At 53.3% G+C, this 22,731-nt stretch overlaps 1 protein-coding gene across 4 annotated transcripts in view; it reads right to left on the minus strand.

Moving 5' to 3' along the window:
• Positions 1–22,731, minus strand: part of RPH3A (rabphilin 3A) — a 45,620-nt gene that overhangs the window by 14,374 nt on the left and 8,515 nt on the right. For 3 of the 4 annotated variants that reach the window (XR_010990460.1, XM_068163371.1, XM_068163370.1), the window contains exons 2-7: positions 20,293–20,508; positions 19,562–19,576; positions 18,256–18,399; positions 2,558–2,687; positions 1,280–1,366; positions 437–602 (exon numbers count right to left, since the gene is read on the minus strand). Coding sequence is in view for 3 of the 4 variants with exons in the window: in XM_068163371.1 (XP_068019472.1) it covers positions 437–602; positions 1,280–1,366; positions 2,558–2,687; positions 18,256–18,399; positions 19,562–19,576; positions 20,293–20,369 (619 nt within the window). In the remaining variant the exon portion in view is untranslated. Of the gene's footprint in view, positions 1–432; positions 603–1,279; positions 1,367–2,557; positions 2,688–18,255; positions 18,400–19,561; positions 19,577–20,292; positions 20,509–22,731 lie in introns of all 4 variants that reach the window. The other variant, XM_068163373.1, reaches the window with a different exon arrangement.

The raw sequence follows: 22,731 nt of genomic DNA on the forward strand, positions 1-22,731 counted from the left end.
CACCAAAGGATTTTCTCTTCCTGTTCAGATGGAACCTCCTGGGTTCCAGTTTGTGCCCATTGCTCCTTGTCCTGTTGCTGGGCACCATTGACAAGAGTCTGGCCCCAGCCTCTTGGCCCCCACAGGTCCTTCAGCTCTTGCTGAGCATTGAACAGATCCCCTCTGGGGCTGCTCTTCTCCAGGCTAATCAGCCTCAAGTCTTTCAGCCTTTCCTCCTCACAGAAATGATTCAGTCCTCCCAGCATCTTCAATAGCCTCTACTGGACTCTTTCCAGTAGCTCCCTGTCCCTTTAGAAACCAGGCAGCAGCTACAGACTGCTCTGGACGCTCTTTGCTAGGGCTCACCCTTGCAAATGATGGGGAGAAGCCCCAACACCTTGCTGTGTTGGGTCCCTTGCAGTGATGGAGGAGGGCTCCAGCACCTGCTGTCACCTACCTCGGGTGGGTGCACGAGAGGGGAGCTTTTGGTCCTGGAGCGGTGGTTCCACGGGGCTGGGCTCACTCAGGGCTTGGGGTCCCTTGTTCTTGCTGACAGGCATCGGCTGGGGCAGCATCTGCTTGGGCAAGCCCTTGAAGAACCAGGCACCAGAGCGCTTCCACACCTGGGGGTGCAGGTAGAAGGGTAGTAGCCATGCCTTGGGGGATGCTGGGTACAGACCCCTCCTGCATCACCAGGGTCCTCCTCAAGCAAGCAACGCTGAGGACATAGACCCCTGCACCCACCCTGCTCCACGATCACAGAATCCCAGCATGGTGGAGGTTGGATGGGACCCCTGGAGATCATCCAGTCCAACCCACCTGCTAAAGCAGGGGCACCCCCAGCAGGTTGCACAGGACAGCATCCAGGTGGGTTTGGAGTCTCTCCCAAGATGGGAAGCCCACCATCACTCAGGGCAGCCTATTCCAGTGCTCCAACCCTCAACATGCAGAAGTTCCTCCTCATGTTTAGGTGAAACCCATGGTCAAGTTTGCGCCCATTACCTCTCATTTGTCCTGTTAATTAACTAACTCATCAGCTTTTGGACTCTGTAGGTGTCAGGGAGCCCATCTTTGTCCCCAGAAGTCTCTTCAATCCCATTTTCTCTCAAAAATGAGCTCATCCTACAAGAGCCAAACTTGCTGGGCAAGACTTAATGCTCCATGGGAGACTTCACCAGTCTGGAGCTTGTCCCATCGCAGAGGTCTGAGGTGGGTACAGACCAAGGTGAAGCCAAGGGCAGGGATGTGTCCCCACTCCAGCACAAGGAACCCCCAGGGCAGGGGATGATGCCACACTCACCTCTCGCTGCTCACTGCAGATCTTGCAGAGCCAGATAGTGTGGGGCCGGTTGTTGGTGGTCTGCACCCCACACTTGGTGCAGACATTCTGCAAGAGAAAGCAAAGCACCAGGTGGGGACACTATGGCCACCAAAAAAGTCTCACGGCACCAGCATCTCCCGTGGGGAGTGTGAGATTAATGAGAGTTGGCTAATGAGAGATGGTTAATGAGAGGTCTCCTAGCAATGACATCAATGATCATAGAGCCAGACTGGATTGGGTGGGAAGGGACCTTTGAAGCTCACCTGGTCCAACCCCCTGTAATGAGCAGGGACATCTACAACTAGAGGAGGTTGCTCACAACTCCAAGCAATCTGAGATGGTTCCAGGGATGGGGACCCTACCACCTCCCTGGGCAACACATTCCAACGGCCAATATCTCTTTCTGAGAAGAACTTTCTCCTCACCTCCAGCCTAAACCTCCCCTGCCACAGCTTGAGACTGTGTGCTCTTGTTCTGGTGCTGCTTGCCTGGGAGAAGAGATCAGCCCCCACCTGGCTACAACCTCCCTTCAGGGAGTTGTAGACAGCAAGGTCTCCCCTGAGCCTCCTCTTCTCCAGGCTAAACAACCCCAGCTCCCTCAGCCTCTCCTCACAGGGCTGTGTTCCAGACCTCTCCCCAATCTCATTGCCCTTCTCTGGACACCTTCAAGTGTCTCAATGTCTTTAAATTGAGTGGCCCAGAACTGGACACAGTACTCAAGGTGTGCCCTAACCAGTGCTGAGTACAGAGGCAGAATGACTTCCCTGCTCCTGCTGGCCACACTACTTCTGATGCAGGCTAGGATGCCATTTAATTTCAAACCATCACCCCTTGTCCTGTCACAACAGGTCTTGCTCTAAAGTCTGCCCCCAGCTTGCTGACTGGTCCCTTTAAAGCACTGAAAGGCCACCAGAAGGTCTCCCTGGAGCCTTCTTTTCTCCAGGCTGAACAACCCCAACTCTCTCTGCCTGGCTCCACAGCAGAGGGCTTCCAGCCCTTCCATAATTGTTGTGGCCTCCTCTGGCACCTCTCCAACAAGTCCATGTCTCTCCCATGCTGAGGGCTCCAGAGCTGGCCCCAGAACTGCAGGGGGGGTCTCAGCAGAGTGGAGCAGAGGGGCAGACTGCCCTCCCTCTGCCTGCTGCTCACAATGTTCCCTTGTGCCACCTGCAGCTGGGCAATCCAACAAGTGCTGAAAGCCTAAGGTGCCCATTTTTCCCCCAGGGTGGGCTGTGTGGGGACAGGGAGCTGTCTCACCTTCTTGCAGTCCTCACAGACGACACAGGCAGAGCCCCGTGGCCCCAGCTGCTCCCCACAGAGGATGCAGCGGTTCACCCCATCCCCCAGCACGCTCCGGCGCATGTCCTCCAGCCGGGTCATCAGTCGCCTGGCAGAAAGGGGACAGGGACAGTCAGGACAGGCACTGCATGGGCAGGACATAGAGATCCTGCTCCCAAGAGACAGATGCTGCCTTTGCTCCAGCAGCTCCTTTTCCTGGTGCAGTTTCCAGCACAGCCTCTCCTCTTCCAGCAAGCCACATCCCAGAGGACAAGACACATCCTAGGAGACACGCTGGAGTATTCTATTCCCCTACAGCTTTAGATCACAGAGTTATTCATTTCCAGCAATGGTGGCAGGGAGCAGATCCCATCCCCAAATCCCACATACACAAACCCCATCCAAGTCAGCCCAACAAGGTTTGGCATCAGTGAAGCAGATCCCATCCCCAGATCCCACATACACAAACCCCATCCAAGTCAGCACAAGAAGGTTTGGCATCAGTGAAGCAGATCCCATCCCCAGATCCCACATACACAAACCCCATCCAAGTCAGCACAACAAGGTTTGGCATCAGTGAAGCAGATCCCATCCCCAGATCCCACATACACAAACCCCATCCAAGTCAGCACAACAAGGTTTGGCATCAGTGAAGCAGATCCCATCCCCAGATCCCACATACACAATCCCCATCCAAGTCAGCACAAGAAGGTTTGGCATCAGTGAAGCAGATCCCATCCCCAGATCCCACATACACAAACCCCATCCAAGTCATCACAACAAGGTTTGGCATCAGTGAAGCAGATCCCATCCCCAGATCCCACATACACAAACCCCATCCAAGTCAGCACAAGAAGGTTTGGCATCAGTGAAGCAGATCCCATCCCCAGATCCCACATACACAAACCCCATCCAAGTCATCACAACAAGGTTTGGCATCAGTGAAGCAGATCCCATCCCCAGATCCCACATACACAAACCCTATCCAAGTCATCACAAGAAGGTTTGGCATCAGTGAAGCAGATCCCATCCCCAGATCCCACATACACAAACCCTATCCAAGTCATCACAACATCACTGGCATCAGTGAAGCAGCTTTCCCCCCCAGAAAAGCTCCTTTTTCCCCTGAGTCCCAGTGACCATGGAAGAGCTACAAGAGATGTTGGAAGGACTCTGGTAGGGAACTCCATGGTGTTCAAGAAACATGCAGGCATGGCACTTCATGACATGGTTTAATGGCCATGGTGGTGTTAGGTTGATGGTTGGACTTGATGGTCATAGGGGTTGGTCTCTTCCCCCTAGTGTCAGGTGATAGAATGAGACAAAGATTGTGCCAGAGGAGGTTAGGAAAGATTTCTTTACTGCAAGAGTGGTCAGGCCAAATTTGGAACAGGCTGCCCAAGGAGGTTGTGGAGTCACCATCCCCAGAGGTGTTTAAGCAAGGAGTGGCCATGGTACCTGGGGACATGGTTTAATGGCCACGGTGGTGTTAGGATGGTTGCTGGACTCGATGATCTTAGAGGTCCTCTCCAACCAAAGCAATGCTATGATTCCATGAACTAATGATCCTGCATAGCATTTACTGTATGAACATTTTCAGCCCTGTGAGGTGCAAAAAAAGCCTGCTGGAGAACAGGCTATAAACCTGAAGAAGAAGAAGAAAATCCCAGTTAAGCAACTTCTAGAAGATAAATCAGCCCTGGCAGCAGTAGCTCGCAGAGCAAAGGCAGGAGAGAGCTGCTGCCGAGCTGTACACTCCCATAACCCAGAATCCTGCCCCTAAAAATAGCTCTAGAAGGGAAAAATGATGCATTATTTATGCCATTCAGCGAGGAAGGAGAAGGAACCAAGAGGAGGAGGAGGAGGAGGACAGGATACCCAAGCCCACCAGGGAGAGCAGCAGCTCCCACGGCAGCCTGACCCAAATCTGACAGAGCTGCTCACAGGGCAGGTGGGAAAAAGCCACCTGATGTTTGTAAGACATTTTCCTACATGGCTGATGGCAGCTTCAGATTTATGGTGGTTGGGCTGCCAGCATCTCTGAATCACTCAGAAACAAATCTAGGAGCTCTCCTCTCTAGAGGGTGCCTCCCTTCTCTGTGGTTGATCTCCAGCCCTTCAGCTGAGGGAGCTGGGGTTGTTCAGCCTGGAGAAGAGGAGGCTCAGGGAAGACCTTATTGCCATCTACAATTACCTGAAGGGTGGTTGTAGCCAGGAGGGGGTCAGTCTCTTTCCCAGGCAAGCAGCACCAGAACAAGAGGACACAGTCTCAAGCTGTGCCAGTGGAGGTTCAGGCTGGAGGTGAGGAAGAAATTCTTCCCAGAAAGAGAGATTGGCCATTGGAATGTGCTGCCCAGGGAGGTGGTGGAGTCCCCATCACTGGAGGTGTTTAGGAAGAGCCTGGATGAGGCACTTGGTGCCATGGTTTAGTTGATCAGATGGTGTTGGGTGATAGGCTGGACTGGATGATCTCAAAGATCTTTTCCAACCTGGCTAATTCTGTTCTGTATTCTGTTCTGTTCCAGGATGGTCAGCATGGTGTGCACCACCCAGGGCAATGGGACTCTGCTACTGTGCATGGGCTTTTGACCAAGGAATAGCAGCAAAAGAGGAAAAAGGAAGCACTGTGGAGCACACAGCCTACTATATTTCATAGGATGCCCCATTGCAAATCTGCTGCAGTCAGTGGCAGCATCTTGAACCACTTCATGAGTCAAGCCCAGCGTGGGGATCACAGAATCACCAAGGTTGGAAGAGACCTCAAAGATCATCAAGTCCAACCTGTCACCACAGACCTCACAACTAAACCATGGCACCAAGTGCCACATCCAACTCCCTGTTGAACACCTCCAGGGATGGGGAGTCCACCACCTCCCTGGGCAGCACATTCCAATGGCTAACAATTCTCTCAGTGAAGAACTTTCTCCTCACTTCCAGCCTGAACTTGCCCTGGCACAGCTTGAGACTTGTTCAGGCACTGCTTGCCTGGGAGAAGAGACCCACCCCTTCCTGGCTATAACCTCCCTTCAGGTAGTCACAGAGAGCACTAAGGTCTTCCCTGAGCCTCCTCTTCTTCAGGCTAAACAATCCCAGCCCCCTCAGCCTCTCCTTGTAGGGCTGTGCTCGAGGCCTCTCACCAGCTCCATGACTCAGCATATGTTAGCTGACCAAAGCCACATTATTGCAGCACCATCTTTAGGTGGAAGATGTCAGCCCTGCTGAAACCCACTGGTGAATTTCCCACTGCTCCATACACAGGATTGAGAATGCTCAGGGCTTCTGATGGGCAGATGCCTTCCAATGGTTATTGAACCTGTACACCCTTTCCATCAAGGATCACAATGTCCAGGTGGGTTTGGAAGCTCTGCAAAGAAGGAGACTCCACAGCCTCTCTGGGCTCCAGGGCTTCAGCAGCCTCACACCAAAGAAGCTTCTCCTTCTGTTCAGACAGAACCTCCTGGGTTCCAGTTTTGCCCCTTGTCCTGTCCCTGAGCACCACTGACAAGAGTCTGGCCCCATCCTCTTGCCCCCCACAGGTCCTCTAGCTCTTGCTGAGCATTGAGCAGATCCCTTCTCAGGCTGCTCCAGGCTGAACAGCCCCAGGGCCTTCAGCCTTTCTTCCTCACAGGGATGCTCCAGCCCCCTCAGCATCTTTGTAGCTTCCATTTGACTCTCTCCAGTAGTTCTCTGTCTCTCTTGAACTAGGGAGCCTGGAGTTGGACCCAGGCCTCCAGATGTGGCCTCACCAGGGCAGAGTAGAGGTGGAGGAAAACCTCCCTTGACCTGCTCACCCCACTCTCCTTAAAACACTCTGGGAGACCATTGGCCTTCTTGGCCAAGCACTATGTTCACATCTGCATGAGTGCTGGAAATCACCACGTTCACAGCTACAGTGTCACCAGACAGCAGCTGGCTGCACTCACAAGCTCCTCCAGCCTTCATCCCCTGAAGTTTCAGCAGTGACCTCTCCAAGTAAAGTAATTCTGCTCCTCAGCCTTCCCTTGAAAAACAACATCCTCAGAGCTCAGTGAGCTGCTTTAGTGCCTTTCCACTTTGCTCTGGCAGCCTAACTCCCTGCTCCAGTGTCATTCCCAAGGAAAGTGGCTGCCTATTCCTGCTCTTCAGCATCTGCTTTTGGCTCTGCAGATGACCCAAAGGTGATGTCTTCCTAGAGCTGCTAGATCCATGACCCACCCTTGGCTGCTTCCTGAGCTCCATGACCCTGTTACAAAGAGAGAGATGCCAAAGATCTCAAGAGACCTGCGTCACCCCCTGATTACCCAGCCAGCAACCAGCAGCATTCCAATTGAACCTGGAAGCTGGCTGTTCCTCCCCCATTTCTTATTTGAATGATATGAATCACACCGTGGTTGTTCCCAGCCCACTTCCCACCACATGCAACACAAGGTCTACACGAAGAGCCCCCAACAGCAAATAATCACCAACATCCCAGCACGCTGCTCCCACCTCAGAGAGAACATTTGGGGGGTAAACCCTTTCTTTCCCTAGCAGTGAAGGCCATGTACAAACCCATTCTCTTCCACAGCTTCCCCCTCCCTCTGTGCTGCAAGAGCTTTGCTCCAAGAGAAGCAGCTTCCAGTTGGAAATCTGCAAGCCCAAACAAACTTATTATAGAAACTGGAACAAATGGCACAATCAAAGAGAGAAGGAGAAGAAGAAGAAGGGGGGAGGGGGGGGAGGAAAGCTTTTTGCATTTCAAGAGATTCATTATTTAGCCACAAGAAAAAAAACAAAACACATAAATCTCTCCCAGTCTCTCATTTACCAGAAGCAGCTCCTCAAGAGGTTGTTTTGAACTGGTGGAAGAGCTTCAGCAGCCAGTACATACACCTGTGGCACCAGTATCAAACAAAGCACATTTGCCTAATTAAGAACAACCATTCCAGATGCAGAAATTGGCCTTTTTTCCCCCTCTTTTTTCTCCCTTTTTCCTCCTCACTTCAAATGCTGCAGTGAAAGGACTGGTTTAAAAACCCATAATAGTAAATTTAGGAACTAAAATGGAAGTCCTGGGGTGAAGCTGTGTGATGGGTTACCCCCATCCTGAAAGCAGGGGGGGGAGGACTTGTGAGAGCTTTGCCCTCCCTGCAGGGGGTTTTCTCCCTGGGAAACCGAGTTAGTCTGTTCCACTCCCCCTCCCTGTCCAGCAAGCCTATAAAAAGGAGGACACTGCAACCATTAGCTCTCTTTTGGCTCTTGCCTTGCTTGGATGAGGGCTGCTGCTGGCTTCCTGCTTCTCTGCCATGCGGTCAGGCCTGGTCCTCCTCCCTACTTAGGCTAGGCTAGGCTAGAATAGAGCAGAGCAGAGCAGGTTGGAAGAGACCTTCAAGATCGAGTCTAACCGATCACCCAGCACCATCTAATCAACTAAACCATGGCACCAAGCACCCCATCAAGTCTCTTCCTAAACACTTCCAGTGATGTTCTCCTCCTCCAGCACCTCCCTGGGCAGCACATTCCAATGGGTAACAACTCTCTCTGGGAAGAATTTCTTCCTAACATCCAGCCTGAACCTCCCCTGGCACAGTTTGAGACTGTGTCCTCTTGTTCTGGTGCTGCTTGCCTAGGAGAAGAGACCAACCCCCTCCTGGCTACAACCTCCCTTCAGGGAGTTGTAGACAGCAAGAAGGTCTCCCCTGAGCCTCCTCTTCTCCAGGCTCAGCAACCCCAGCTCCCTCAGCCTCTCCTCACAGGGCTGTGCTCCAGACCCCTCCCCAGCTTTGCTGCCCTTCTCTGGACACCTTCCAGCATCTCAACATCTTTCCTAAACTGAGGAGCCCAGAACTGGACACAGGACTCAAGGTGTGGCCTGACCAGTGCTGAGTAACAGGGGGAGAATGACCTCCCTGCTCCTGCTGGCCACACTGTTCCTGATGCAGGCCAGGATGCCATTGGCCTGCTACATCCCTGCTACCTCCACACCTCTCCAAAGGACTCTAAAAGCCTGGGTTTGTATACTTATTTTCCCCATCCATCCTTGTTCCTTACCCCTGTGAACCCTTCCTGTCATTGTTAAGTATATATATATTGTTTAAAGAAAATTTCTGCCTCTGCTTCCAAGCCAACTCGAGGTGGTGGAGTCAGCATCACTGGAGGTGTTTAGGAAGAGCCTGGATGGGGTGCTTGGTGCCATGGTTGAGTTGTTAAGATGGTGTTGGGTGATAGCTTGGACTCGTTGATCTCAAAGGTCTTTTCCAACCTGGTTAATTCTGTTCTATTCTTGGTAGATTTGCTTCTTCCCTTTTCTTTCTTTCCTCTTGATTAGGAAAGAGGAGAGGGAAGTGGGGGAGGGATTCTCAGCCTCTCAGCCTTGGCCCCCATCTGAGCTCTTAAACCCCAGTTAAGGCTCGAGCCACCACAACCTGGCAAAAAGAGGAGAGGAGCTGGGCAAGAGGGTGTCTCACCGGGACAGCTCCTGATTAAGGTAATAACTGGGAGAAAAAAAAAGCCCCCAAAACACCAAAAAAGCTTTGACCCCCTCCAGCACCTCCCCACATACATGCCAGAGCCCCATGCAAATGCTGTTCTCCCTGGAGAGATCATAGAATGGATTGGGGTGGAAGGGAGATTTAGAGACCATCTAGTTCCAACCCTGCTGCCATGGGGCAGGGACACCTTTTACTAGACCAGGTGAGGTGGTGGTGTTCTCCTTTCCAGGAAGGAGCTTTCTGCCTTCCTAAAAAGCATTTCCCTCCCTCCCTCTCCCCTCAGTCTCAGTTATATTTCTCTTTTTCTGATGGCACATAAAAATCAGCATCCAGGTCATCACTCTCCCTCACACGTCTCTAGGACTGCAGCAATACCTTCCTCACCATTACACCCACTTCAAAGTACCCATCCCTCTGGCCTCTCTGAAGTGAGCTTCAAAGAGCAGGAAATATGCTTCAAATTGTTCAAATAGGGGAAGAAATAAAAAGCCAACCCAAGAGAGGAGCAATTGAAGGCGGTAGCAGGGAGCTGGCTAAACCCAGCAGCTGGGAGCATCCTTGATCCCACAGCCAGCCCTGTGGAGATGGAGAGAATCCATCATCTGCCAGAGGAATATTTATTAATGACTGATGGGAGCAGGAGAGAAGACCCAGGTATCAAAATGCTTCACCTGCACCTGAGATGCCAGCAATAAAACAGCCCCCTGGAAACAGAGAAGAATTTTTGGTTGGAAAAGATGCTGTAAATCATCCAGTCCAGCCACAAACCCAGCACTGCCAGGGCACCACTAAGCCATACCCCTCAGCACCACATCTACACAGCTTTGAAACCCCTCCAGGGATGGGGACTCCACCATTGCCCTGGGCAGCCTGGGACAAGCCCTGACAACTGTTTTGGGGAAGAAATTGTTCCCCATGTCCAACCTAAACCTCCCCTGGGACCACATGAGGCCATTTCTTCTTGCCCTATCACTTGTTCCTCGGGAGAAGAGACCAACCTCCTACCTGGCTCCAACCTTCTTTCAGGAAGATGTGGAGAGCAAGAAGGTCTCCCCTGAGCCTCCTTTTCTGCAGGCTGAACAACCCCAGTTCCCTCAACTGTTTCTCACCCAAACCTGATGTCCAGACCCTTCACCAGCTTCACTGGTCTTCTCTGGACACTCTCCAGCCCCTCAGTGCCCTTCTTGGTGTGAGGGGTCCAAAACTGAACCCAAGATTTGAGGTGTGGCCTCACTAGTGCTGAGTACAGTGGGACAATCACTGCCCTGGTCCTGCTGGTCACCCTATTGTTTATCCAAGCCAGAATGCTGGAGGTAATCCTGGCCCTGTGAGGAGAAGCTGAGGGAACTGGGGTTGCTTAGCCTGGAGAAGAGGGGCTCAGGGGAGACCTTCTTGCTCTCTACAACTCCCTGAAGAGAGGTTGTAGCCAGGTGGGATTTGGTCTCTTCTCCAAGGCACCCAGCACCAGAACAAGAGGACACAGTCTCAAGCTTTGCCAGGGGAGGTTTAGGTTGGATGTTAGGAAGAACTTGCCAGCAAGAGAGATTGGCCATTGGAATGTGCTGCCCAGGGAGGTGGTGGAGTCCCCATCACTGGAGGTGTCTAAGAAAGAGATTAGATGAGACACTTGGTGCCATGGTTTAGTTGATTAGATGGTGTTGGGTGATAGGTTGGACTTGACGATCTTGAAGGTCTTTTCCAACCTGGTCTATTCTATTCTATTCTACTCAGGATAGAAAGCCACAGTGCTACAGCATCAGCATGTGGTCTTACATTAGGACCAGAGCAACTCACAGAAAGACAGAAAGCCACTGGCATTAAGGGGTGATGCTCTCTGGAAACAAGACTTGACAGTGGGGCAGGCACACAAGAGTTTGTTGTGTTTAAATATTCATTGGCACTCTGCAGAAGTGAAGGGGCTAAAGAGCTGCCTAATGGGTTTGAAATCAGGCTGGGGAGGACATTTAGTGCAACCAACAGTAAACTGCTGCATGGGGACAGGAGAAGGGCCTGGCCTGCAAGGAAGGACCTGATCTGGGGCATCATGAGCTGAGTCGTGAGGTCTGCGGCGACAGGTTGGACTCGATGATCTTTGAGGTCTCTTCCAACCCTGGTGATTCTGTGAGTCCTCCTCGACCCCATGTGGCAATCATAGAATGCATTGGGTTGGAAGGGACCTTTCAAGGTCACCTAGTCCAAGCCCCCTGCAGCTAGCAGGGACATCTTCAACCACAGCAGGTTACACAGAGCCCATCAAACCTGACCTTGAATGTCTCCAGGGATGGGGTGTCCACTACCTCCCCTGGGCAACCTGTTCCACTGCTTCACCACCCTCATAGCAAAGAATATCTTCCAGTGAGGGTGGACTCCAGGCACCACTTAGGTGGCAAAAAGAAATTCAAGTGAGACACAAAGGAGGTCAAGAAAGTGCCTCCAGAATTAAGCACTGCCTTGCCTCCGTAGGGAAATCATGTGCCTTAAAGGGCTGAATATTAAATTAAGGCTAATTTTAATGGTCTGAAAGAGGCAAGGAAAGAAGCCAAGCTGCAGATTAGAGAAAACATAATTAAAATCAGGATGAAAAATTAGAAGCAATTATTTCCCCCCCCCCCCCTTACACAAGTAACTAAAAGTAAAGCATCTTCTGTGCTTTTATTGCTCGGCTTGCAAAGCTCACCCTCCACTGTCAGCCCTCACTATGGAGAGAATCACAGAGCCACCAAGGTTGGAAAAGACCTCAAAGATCATCAAGTCTAACCTGTCACCCAATACCTCATGACTAAACCCTGGCACAAAGTGCCACATCCAATCCCCTCTTGAACACCTCTAGGGATGGGGACTCCACCACTTCCCTGGGCAGCACATTCCAATGGCAAACGACTCTCTCTGGGAAGGACTTTCTCCTCACCTCCAGCCTAAACCTCCCCTGGCACAGCCTGAGACTGTGTCCTCTTGTTCTGGTTCTGGTTGCTTGAGAGAAGAGACCAACTCCCTCCTGGATACAACCTCCCTTCAGGAAGTTGTAGACAACAATGAGGTCTCCCTTGAGCCTCCTCTTCTCCAGGCTAAGCAACCCCAGCTCCCTCAGCCTCTCCTCTCAGGGCTGTGCTCAAGGCCTCTCCCCAGCCTTGTTGCCCTTCTCTGGACACCTTCAAGTGTCTCAATGTCCTCCTTAAATTGAGTGGCCCAGAACTGGGCACAGGACTCAAGGTGTGACCTAACCAGTGCAGAGTACAGGGGCACTATGACCTCCCTGCTCCTGCTGGCCATGCTATTTCTGATGCAGTCCAGGATGCCATTGGCCTTCTTGGCCACCTGGGCACACTGCTGGCTCATGTTCAGCCAGCTGTCAATCAGCACCCCCAGGTCCCTTTCTGTTTGGCGGCTCTCCAGCCACTCTGCCCCCAGCCTGTAGCTCTGCATGGGGTTGTTGTGGGGAAGTGCCCCCCAAGGAGCCCAGGGGGCACTCATCCATTTCCAAGTGTCCCGTCTCATGCTGGTGCATCGCTCATTGTGACATGCACCACCCCAGGTGATGCCTGCTGTGACATGCACCACCCCAGGTGATGCCTGCCGTGACATCCTACAGAAAGGGTGACATTTTGCAGGCTCATCCCAGGCTCAGAAAGAAGAGAGGAGGTTTTCCTGTGCTTTTATTTTCTCCCAAACCCCACCAAAGCCCAAGCAGTCGTCAGGCCATGAATGCACCTCAGCTCTTCTAGAAGCTGGCACCTCAGGAGACCTTTCCATCTGCTTCCAGCCGCCACTCTGCCCCTCCCAGCCCCTATTTTTATTTGTGTGTTGTCTGAACATGAGGAAGAAAATAGGAGCCTGTGCTCCCCAGCGAGCATCCCTGCTGCTGGCCACCGAGGTTAATGGCTTAATCCCCCGTGACCTCAGCCATCTGCTCCAGCACCACACACGTGGCAGCCCAGCAATAAGCAGCCAAATTAAAAGGCAATCCTGCTCCATAGATGGTCCTCTTGGAGGGAAAGGTGAGAGGCTCTGACCCATGGAGAGACAGTCAAACCATCACATTTTGAGAGGAGACCAGAGGGAAGGGAATAGCTGCACCCAGGCAGGGGCATGGCCCGATGCAGGAGTCACAGATCCAAGCCACGAGGTCCTCTCCAGAAACAACAATGTTTAACTGGGGATAGTTTTAATATTTTCTTTGATGCCAAGACCATGATGGACCTCATTAGGCAGCAGGGTAGGCTCGGTGGGTTATTGATGACAGCTCATTAGAGGTGCATAATGGAGCCAATTAGTGCTTTCAGATGCTCCTGTATGGAACAGGCTCCTCATGGAGCACAGCAAGAGCATCACCACTGCTGCTGGAGATGGCACAGAGCTGCCACAGAGACCTGCCAACTGTGAGCCCAGGCCAAGCAAGGAAGGAGAAGGGATGAGAACACATCCAGATCCACCCCTGCCACAGGTCTGCTCTTCCCTCCAGCCCCCATTCCCATCACCTTTTGGCTCCCGCACCTCTGAACAGTCCCAAAGGACTATCATAGAATCACAGACCAGTGGGGGTTGGAAAAGACCTCTGGAGATCGAGTCCAACCCTCCTGCTAAGGCAAGATCACTTAGGGCAGGTCACACAGGCATGCACTCAGACAGGTCTTGAAAGTCTCTGGAGAAGGAGGCTCCACCACCTCTTTGAGTCATGGAGTCTCCCAGGCCCCAGGTAGTTGTGAAGTCCTTCATCAACTCACATCCAACACACTCTCACTCTGTCGCTCTTTCAGATGATTTCAGCTCCTATTTTCCTTCTCTGTGCCATGAGACAACGACTCAGCCAACAAAAAACCCCAACCCCCACCTCACACACCAAAGCATCCCTGTCCTACAAACCTCATCAGCATCCAGAGCACGCCTCCTGCGGGCCTCCATCCACCCCCGGTGCTAAAAATACTCCTCTGCTACATTCATCTGAGCTGGGGGTGACATCAAGTCCAGTTCCACAAACATCTTCTCAACAAGCAGCATCAATTTGTTCCCACCTCACTCCAGCTGGCCAAGCTACAGGGCTGGTGTGATGGCGGGTAGAGGAGAGGGGACGTGAGATGGAGGAGATGGGTGGTAGCTGCAGGAAATGGGTGGTGGGTACAGGAGAGAGGACACAAGGTGAAGGTGATGAACAGTGGGAACATAGAGGGGACCTGAGATGGAGGAGGTGGGTGGTGGGTAGAGGAGAGAGCACATAAGACAAAGGCAATGGACAGTGGGTACAGGAGAGAGGAAACAAGGTGAAGGTGATGAACAGTGGGAACATAGAGGGGACACGAGATGGAGGAGATGGGTGGTGGGTGCAGGAGAGGGGACCTGAGATGGAGGAGATGGGTGGTGGGTGCAGGAGAGGGGACCTGAGATGGAGGAGATGGGTAGTGGGTGCAGGAGAGAGGACACAAGGTGAAGGTGATGAACAGTGGGAACATGAGATGGAGGAGATGGGACGGTGGGTAGAGGAGAGAGCACACAAGACAAAGGCATTGGACAGTGGGTACAGGAGAGAGGACATGAGATGGAGGTGATGGATGGTGGGTGCAAAAGAAGGGACACAAGATGGAGGAGATGGGTGGTGGGTAGAGGAGAGAGCACACAAGACAAAGGCAATGGACAGTAGGTACAGAATAGAGGACCCAAGGTGAAGGTGATGAACAGTGGGAACATAGAGGGGACCTGAGATGGAGGAGATGGGTGGTGGGTGCAGGAGAGAGGACACACAACAAAGGCAATGGACAGTGGGTACAGGAGAGAGGACACAAGGTGAACAGTGGGAACAAGAGAGGGGACATGAGAAGGAGGCAATGGATGGTGGGTGCAGAAGAGGAAACATGAGATGGAAGCAATGAATGGCAGTAAATCAGGCAGGACTTCCTGGCATGAGGAGCTTCACCTGCAGCCAGCACCCAGCTGGAGGTTGCTCAAGTAAAGCTCCAAAGCACCCCTTCAAACATCCACTGATGGGGACAATTCCAAGTATTTACCACATGCCTTTGGAAGGTGCATCCATTGATCCCAGCTGTTCACTGAGCTCACCCAAATCCAGTTTTTAACAGATCTTCCTTCCCCCACCCCTCCTCCTTTACAGGAGCAGAAAATCCCAGAAACTGGGAGAAATCCAGGAGCACCTCCTAGAGCAGCCTGTCCAGCTGCAGAACTCAGTCACAGCTGCTGGCATCCCTGCCAGAGGCCAGCCTGACAAGCCTGGATTATTGTGTCTACAAGGAGCTACCCTGGGTAATGTCTGAGCGGCTCGGGAGCAGGCACTGCTGCGGGACGCGGTCCGGACGCCGTCCCACATTTCAGTAGCTGCACATCCTACAGCTCCTCTTCTGCAGGCCAACAAACACAAAGGACTTGGCAAAGCTCCTGCTACTCCTACACACAGGAGGCAAATAAGCTGCCACTGCACATCCCAGCTTCTCCCTGCTCTACTCTGAGGACAAGCTCTGAGTCCTCCGCCCAGCTTTTTTCTCCATGAATGAGGAGGAGAAAAGCTCCTCCAGCTCAGCTAACAAAGCCAAGAGGGAGAGGCTTTGGCAGGGCTGCAAACAGCTGCAGCAATGCAGCACAACAGGGAAGTGAAAAAAAAAAACTCTCCCCTCACTGCTAAAGTTGATTTAGAATCATCCAACTGGTTGGAAAGGACCTTTAAGGTCATAGCATCCTAGAATTGTTTGGGTGGGTAAAAGCCCTCCGAGATCATCGGTTCCAACCATCCACCGAACACCACCATGGCCATTAAACCAGGTGCCATGGCCATACCTTTCTTAAACACCTCCAGAGGTGGGGACTCCACCACCTCCCTGGGCAGCCTGTGCCCATCCCTGACCACTCTGGCAGCAAAGGAATTCTTTCCTATTCTCCAGCCTAGCCCCCTCCCCTGGCACAATTTCAGGCCATTTCCTCTTGTTCTGTCACCTGATGCTAGGGAAAAGAGACCAACCCCTCGACAACCATGAAGCCCAGCTGTTAACCCTACACTGCCAAGCCCAAATTTAGGTATAATCCAAAGAGCAGCACATTTGGGAGGCATTCTTATCAGGCTATAAATGGAGAGTCACCATCCCTGGAGGTATTTAAGAGCCATGGGGACATGGCACTTCAGGACATGGTTTAATGGCCAGAGTGATCTTAGGTTAACAGTTGGAGTCAATGACCTCAGAGGTCTTTTCCAACCTAAATAACTCTATGACTCTTTGATAGGAAGCCTCTAAGACTCTCTGCTGCAGCTGGAGCTTCCCATGCCTGCACCACAAGCACACCCTCAATATTTAAGGGTCATTAAGCAGCTGGGGGGATGGATTAAAGGCTTGAGGCAAAGCTCTCCCCACGCTACAAGAGGGGCTTTGAGGTTCTCCAGGCAATGGAGAGCAGAGTCCTGCCTGGACTTGAGCATTTTCCCTGCAAGGGAAACCAAATCAGATTTTAAAGAGCAGTGGATGCTTAAGCTCAGCAAGAAGCAAGTGCTCTGCTGTACTGAGAAAGGCATGAGGGCTGACAAATGGGATTAGGGAGATGCCCTCTGGAAAACCAGCCCCAGCAGAGCAGGGCCACAGCCAAATCTCAGCACTATGTCACCAGGCACTGTTGACCAGGCAGGGTGGAGATGTAGTAGAATCATGGAATTACTTTGGTTGTGAAGACCTCCAAGATCAAGTCCAACCATTAGCCCAGCACTGCCAGGGCACCACTGAATGATATCCCTCAGCACCACATCTCCACGGCTTTGAAACCCCTCCAGGGATGGGGACTCCACCACTGCCCTGGGCAGCATGGGGCAAGCCCTGAAAACTGTTTTGGGGAAGAAATTGTTCCTCATGTCCAACCTAAACCTCCCTTGGTGCTATTCCCTCTCATCCTACCGCTTGTTCCTTGGGAGAGCTGACCAATCCCCACCTGGCTCCAGCCTCCTTTCACAGGGAGAGGTAGAGAGCCAGGAGGTCTGCCCTGATGAAAGCAAACATGGGCACTTCTCAGCCTCTGCTCCATAGAATCAATGAGGCTGGAAAATACCTCAGAGATCATCAAGTCCAACCTGGCACCCAACACCTCGTGACTACTAAACCAAGGCACCAAGCGCCACATCCAATCCCCTCTTGATCCCACCAATCCTCCAGGGATGGGGACTCCACCACCTCCCTGGGCAGCACATCCCAATGGCTAACAACTCTCTCTGGGAAGAACTTTCTCCTCACCTCCAGCCTAAACCTCCCCTGGCACAGCTTGAGACTGTGTCCTCTTGTTCTGGTGCTGGTTGCCTGGGAGAAGAGACCAACCCCCACCTGGCTACAACCTCCCTTCAGGGAGTTGGAGAGAGCAAGAAGGTCTCCCCTGAGCCTCCTCTTCTCCAGGCTAAGCAACCCCAGCTCCCTCAGCCTCTCCTCACAGGGCTGTGCTCCAGACCTCTCCCCAGCTTTGTTGCCCTTCTCTGGACACCTTCCAGCATCTCAACATCTTTCCTAAACTGAGGAGCCCAGAACTGGACACAGTACTCAAGGTGTCCTAACCAGTGCTGAGTACAGGGCACAATGACTTCCCTGCTCCTGCTGGCCACACTGTTCCTGATGCATGCCAGGTACCTCAGCACCAGGGATGCCCCAGCACCCACCGGTGATCATGGGTACCCCCCACAGATATGGCTGGGGCAGAACCAGCACCTGCAGTCCACTCAGGAGCTGGTCCCAGCTTGTGGCTGAGCATCACTGAGATGTATTCAGCCTCCCAGGCAGCTCATTTCTGGCTGGCAGGAGGGATTAACCACGTGGCAGGAGGGGATGATGGATCCTCCTCTGCTCCCAAATGCAAGCACCTTGCACCTTCTGGTGAGCCTTGGCTTGTGCCCACGCTCACGGGTGCTCAGGGCTGGGCAAGCAGCTTCACACCACACAATGAGAGGTTATTAATGACCCCTTCTGGACCAACAAAACAACCCCCCCCCCCCCAACAAAAATCGATGAGGCTCTGAAATCTCAGTCCAGAGCACAGCAACAACCCGAGTGGCAGCAGCACACCGAGCAGCAGCAGCCCTCCCTGCTCACAGGTTCCTCCTGGCCAAGGACCAACTGCAGCTCGAGAAGATCCCCCGCAGGCTCCTTTCAGGAGAAACACTGCAGTGCAGTAGCTGCTGGCCAGGAACGCAGCCAACCAAGAGCTTCCCAGCCACGGCCACCAGCCAGCCCCGAGCTGCCTCCGGTCCCACCAGCAGCCCCTTACCCGATCCGCTCCTGCTCCATCTCCTCCATCTTCTCGGCCCGGGCGATGACTCTGTTGATGATCTCCTTCTCTTCGTCCGTCAGCTCCTCACCCTTCCGCTGGCGCTCGGGCTGCCCGCCCCGTGCTGTCCAGCCAGCTGGCACCCTGTGGGCAGAGGGGAACCAAGGCTTCACCCACAGACCCACACGTGTGCGTGCCCCTGTGCGTGGCTGTGCCACCACCTCTCTGTGTGTGGGGGCACTACCCAGGCACCAACTCCCTGGCTCAGGAAGAAGGAACACAACATCTCCCATAGGAGGGTTTTGCTTGGAAGAGACCTCTAAGATCATTGAGGCCAACCCTTAACCCAGCACTGCCAGGCCACCACTAAACCATGGCCCTCAGCACCACATCACCACAGATTTGAAACCCCTCCAGGGATGGGGCTGAAACCCCTGCCAGGGATGGGGCTGAAACCCTTCCCAGGGATGGGGCTGAAACCCCTCCCAGGGATGGGGCTGAAACCCCTCCCAGGGATGGGGCTGACACCCTTCCCAGGGATGGGGCTGAAACCCCTCCCAGGGATGGGGCTGAAACCCCTCCCAGGGATGGGGCTGAAACCCCTCCCAGGGATGGGGCCTCCACCACTGCCCTGGGCAGCCTAGGTCAAGCCTTGACAACTCTTTTGGGGAAGAAATTGTTCCTCATGCCCAACATAAACCTCCCCTGGTGCAACCTGAGCTCATTTCCTCTCATCCTATCGCTTGTTCCTTGGGAAAAGAGATCTTCCAAGCTCTCCTCCAGCAGGAAGCTTGGAGACAGCCCCCTCCCTGAACTTTTATTTCTATTTTCAGGAGGTTTCATGTGGAAACACTTGTTTCATGTGGAGAAAACTCCTACTTTCAAGTGTATTCTGGTTAACTCCACATTAACCATCAAAGGACATGGCTCGTGTTGCACCTGCTCTCTGCCATGTCACAGCAGGTTTGCCAGCAAGCCACAGGACCACGGTGGTGACCACAGGGATGAACACTTTTGGTGAACAGGAGGTTTTTCCCCTCCTGACATCAGTTCCCAAGATCCTTTTGCACAGCCTGGGCATCAGGCAGCTCTAACATGGTGACACCATAATGTCCAAAGACCTTTCCTGGGTTGTTTCCCCTCTCCAAGGCTGAGCAGACTCAGCCAGCCTTAAACCTTCAATCCATTACAACCCTATGCAATGCTCCCCCAAAAGAATGGCTTTTTTTCCCCTGCATCCAGAGCAGAGTCCTCTCAAGATAGCAGCAAGCAAAAAAAACCCCAATAAACCAAGTGAGATACTTACTGCTCCTTCTCGCTGCTGGGAGGGACAAGGAAAGAGAGGGAACAAGGATTAGAATGGTGGAATGGTTTTGGTTGTAGATCTGTAAGACTGTGCAGTCCAACAGCTAACCCAGCACTGCCAGGCCACCACTAAACCACAGCCCTCAGCACCACATCTGCACAGCACTGAAACCCCTCCATGGGGTGGGGACTCCCTGGGCAGCCTGGGACTGGCCTTGGCAAACTACTTTGGGGAAGAAATTGTTCCTCCCTCTCAGCCTCCTCTTCTCCAGACTGAACAGCCCCAGTTCCCTCAGCTGCTCCTCACCAGACTTGTTCTCTGGACCCTTCACCAGCTTCGATGACCCTCTTCAGACACACTCCAGCCCCTCAAGTCCTTGGTGAGAGAAGGGACAAGGACAGAAGCACCAGTGCTCTCCCTGCTCTGCAGGGACAGTGTGTCCTTCTCCACAGACCCTCGCTGCTCCTCCAAAGCAGCATGGGGCAGTGAGCTCCAAACACAAGCTTCACCTGTCCTTTGTACCATCTGGGCACCTAAACCCCAGGGGGTCTGGCCTCTCCACCTTTCTCAGGGGCGGTTAGCAGGCAACATGGCAAAGCATCCCCATCCAACCAGCACAAACCCCGGTCCCAGTGACCCCCAGAGGAAGAACCAAGGTGGCTTGACCCACACCTCCCACCCTCCAGGACCAGCAGCATCCCACCCACCATCCCTTGTCTCCCTCCTCTCACCTGGCTCGGAGAGACATGGTTCTGTCACTAGGGCACATCCACCGGTCAGAGCTGCCACCCACTACCGTGTCGGTCATCACAGGCAGCCCAGGGGACCGAGGTTGGGCACAGCAATGCTCCACCGACTCTGCACGCTGGGGAGGTCACTCTGCTCCTCTGCCCAAGCTCTCAGACAGCAGGGACTCTGGAGAAGGTGGTTCGGTGCTTCCAGCCAGGCTGTAAGGAAATAAACCCCAAAACCACCAAATCATGCTGGGCAGGGCTTTGGTTTGGGCATGAAGAGGAGTGGGAGCAGGGAGAGGAACAGGAATGTCACTGCCTTGATGTCACGCAGAAGACACAGGAGCCTACAAGCACCACCCTCCCAGGAGGGCACCTCAGCCACACTCAGCACAGATATGATTAATGAGGCACCCAACCTGCCATTAATTATTATGAGGCTTCAGAGCTGGGAGGGGACAAGAAGTTTCACAGTCTCACAGTATCACTAAGGTTGGAAGAGACCTCGAGGATCATCAAGGCCAACCTATCAACACAGACCCCATGACTAGACCATGGCACCAAGTGCCACATCCAATCCCCTCCTGAACACCCCCAGGGGTGGAGACTCCACCACCTCCCTGGGCAGCACATCCCAATGACGAACGACTCGCTCGGTGAAGAACTTTCTCCTCACCTCGAGTCTAAACCTCCCCTGGCACAGCTTGAGACTGTGTCCTCTTGTTCTGGTGCTGGTTGCCTGGCAGAAGACACCAACCCCTTCCTGGCTACAACCTCCCTTCAGGTAGTTGTAGAGAGCAAGAAGGTCTCCCCTGAGCCTCCTCTTCTCCAGGCTAAGCAACCCCAGCTCCCTCAGCCTCTCCTCACAGGGCTGTGCTCCAGACCCCTCCCCAGCTTTGTTGCCCTTCTCTGGACATGAGAAGGAACATCCAACTGATGTGAAATTCAGAGCCTGAGTGCTGGTTTTTCCAATGTTCTGGGAATTTTCTGGGTTTTATCCCACCCCCCCTACCACATGGCCATGGGGACTTGACAGCAAAGCCCACGCTGATGCTGACCAGCTTCACCCAAGGCACAGGGGTAGTTCCACCCATCCCATCACCTCTTCTGGGGGGAAACTATGGCTCTTACCCTGGGTAAACACCACAGGTAGAGCAGGGCAGGATCCATCCCCCTGCCCAGCCACTTGCCCCTGCCTGTGGTTACACCACAAGTCACTGTCACATCCAGACCACTCTCAGGATGATCATGATCCCCAAGAGCAGCTTTCAGGTCCGTGGATTGCATCACCCATCAGATATCCATGGCAGAGAGAGAAGCTCAGGTAGAGCCTCCTGTTACAGTCATTACAGTGGGAATAAATGGGAAAAGGCCATCAAACCATCCATCCCATCCATCCCATCCATCCCACCCCACCCTCCAAGGGCTTGGCTTTGCTGCAGCACTGATGAGAGCCCAAGGCACTGAGGAGGACACAAACCACCCCTTCATCAGGGAAAGGTTTTGGGAACTCAACTATTTCCCATTCATGGAATTTTTGTCTTTCCTCCCTGCCCATCTTCTGCCCAGATCACTCACTCCCAGCACACACTGGCACCCCACCACAGCAGCAGCCTCCTGCCTGCATTGCTGGCAGCATCTGGACTGGAATCACTTCCTCCTGTCTGCAGCATGACCAAAATCCCACTAAATCTCAAACTCCTCTGCAGAGCCCAGCCTGCAGCCAACGAGGACCCTCCACAGCCTCCCAAACCTGCTGTCCCAGGAAGGTGCTGCCTCAGATTCCTCCCCATCTCAGCTACCCACATCCCACTGGGTTGCAGGATCAAAGCCAGCATCCCAGAGCTGCCAGTGGGTCCCAGGAGGATTGGAGCTGAGCCCAAGCCTGGTAAATGCACCTTGGCAGGGGCACAAAGCAACCCCCCCTTGGCAGGGGCACAAAGCAGCCCCCCCTTGGCAGGGGCACAAAGCAGCCCCCCCCCCTTGGCAGGGGCACAAAGCAGCCCCCCCCCCTTGGCAGGGGCACAAAGCAGCCCCCCCCCCCTTGGCAGGGGCACAAAGCAGCCCCCCCCCCCTTGGCAGGGGCACAAAGCCCCTCCAACTCCTGGCAGAGCTCCCAACAGAGGCACTGGGGAAACACCCTTGGCAGGGCACAGAGAACCTCCAGCTCCCAGCAATACTCCAACAGAGACACTGGAGAGGCTGTCCCCAGGAGATGATGACATGAAACAGGAGCTGAAAATCCATCCCACCGAAACCACAAGAGTCAGGAAAAGCAAAGTTGCAACTTTCCTAGGAAAGAGAAAGGGGGAGGGGAAATAAATGTGCATTTAACCCCCAGCTTCCACTTTCTGCTCTGCAATGTTGCAGAGGTTTCTCCACCACTCCCTGGAGCGTCAGCAGAGACTTGAGGCTCACCTTTTGCTTCCCTGATCACTT

The sequence above is a fragment of the Melanerpes formicivorus genome, unplaced genomic scaffold (assembly GCF_026170545.1).
Source record: "Melanerpes formicivorus ecotype bairdi unplaced genomic scaffold, bMelFor1.0.p_v2 SCAF_72, whole genome shotgun sequence".
Classification (NCBI taxonomy): domain Eukaryota; kingdom Metazoa; phylum Chordata; class Aves; order Piciformes; family Picidae; genus Melanerpes; species Melanerpes formicivorus.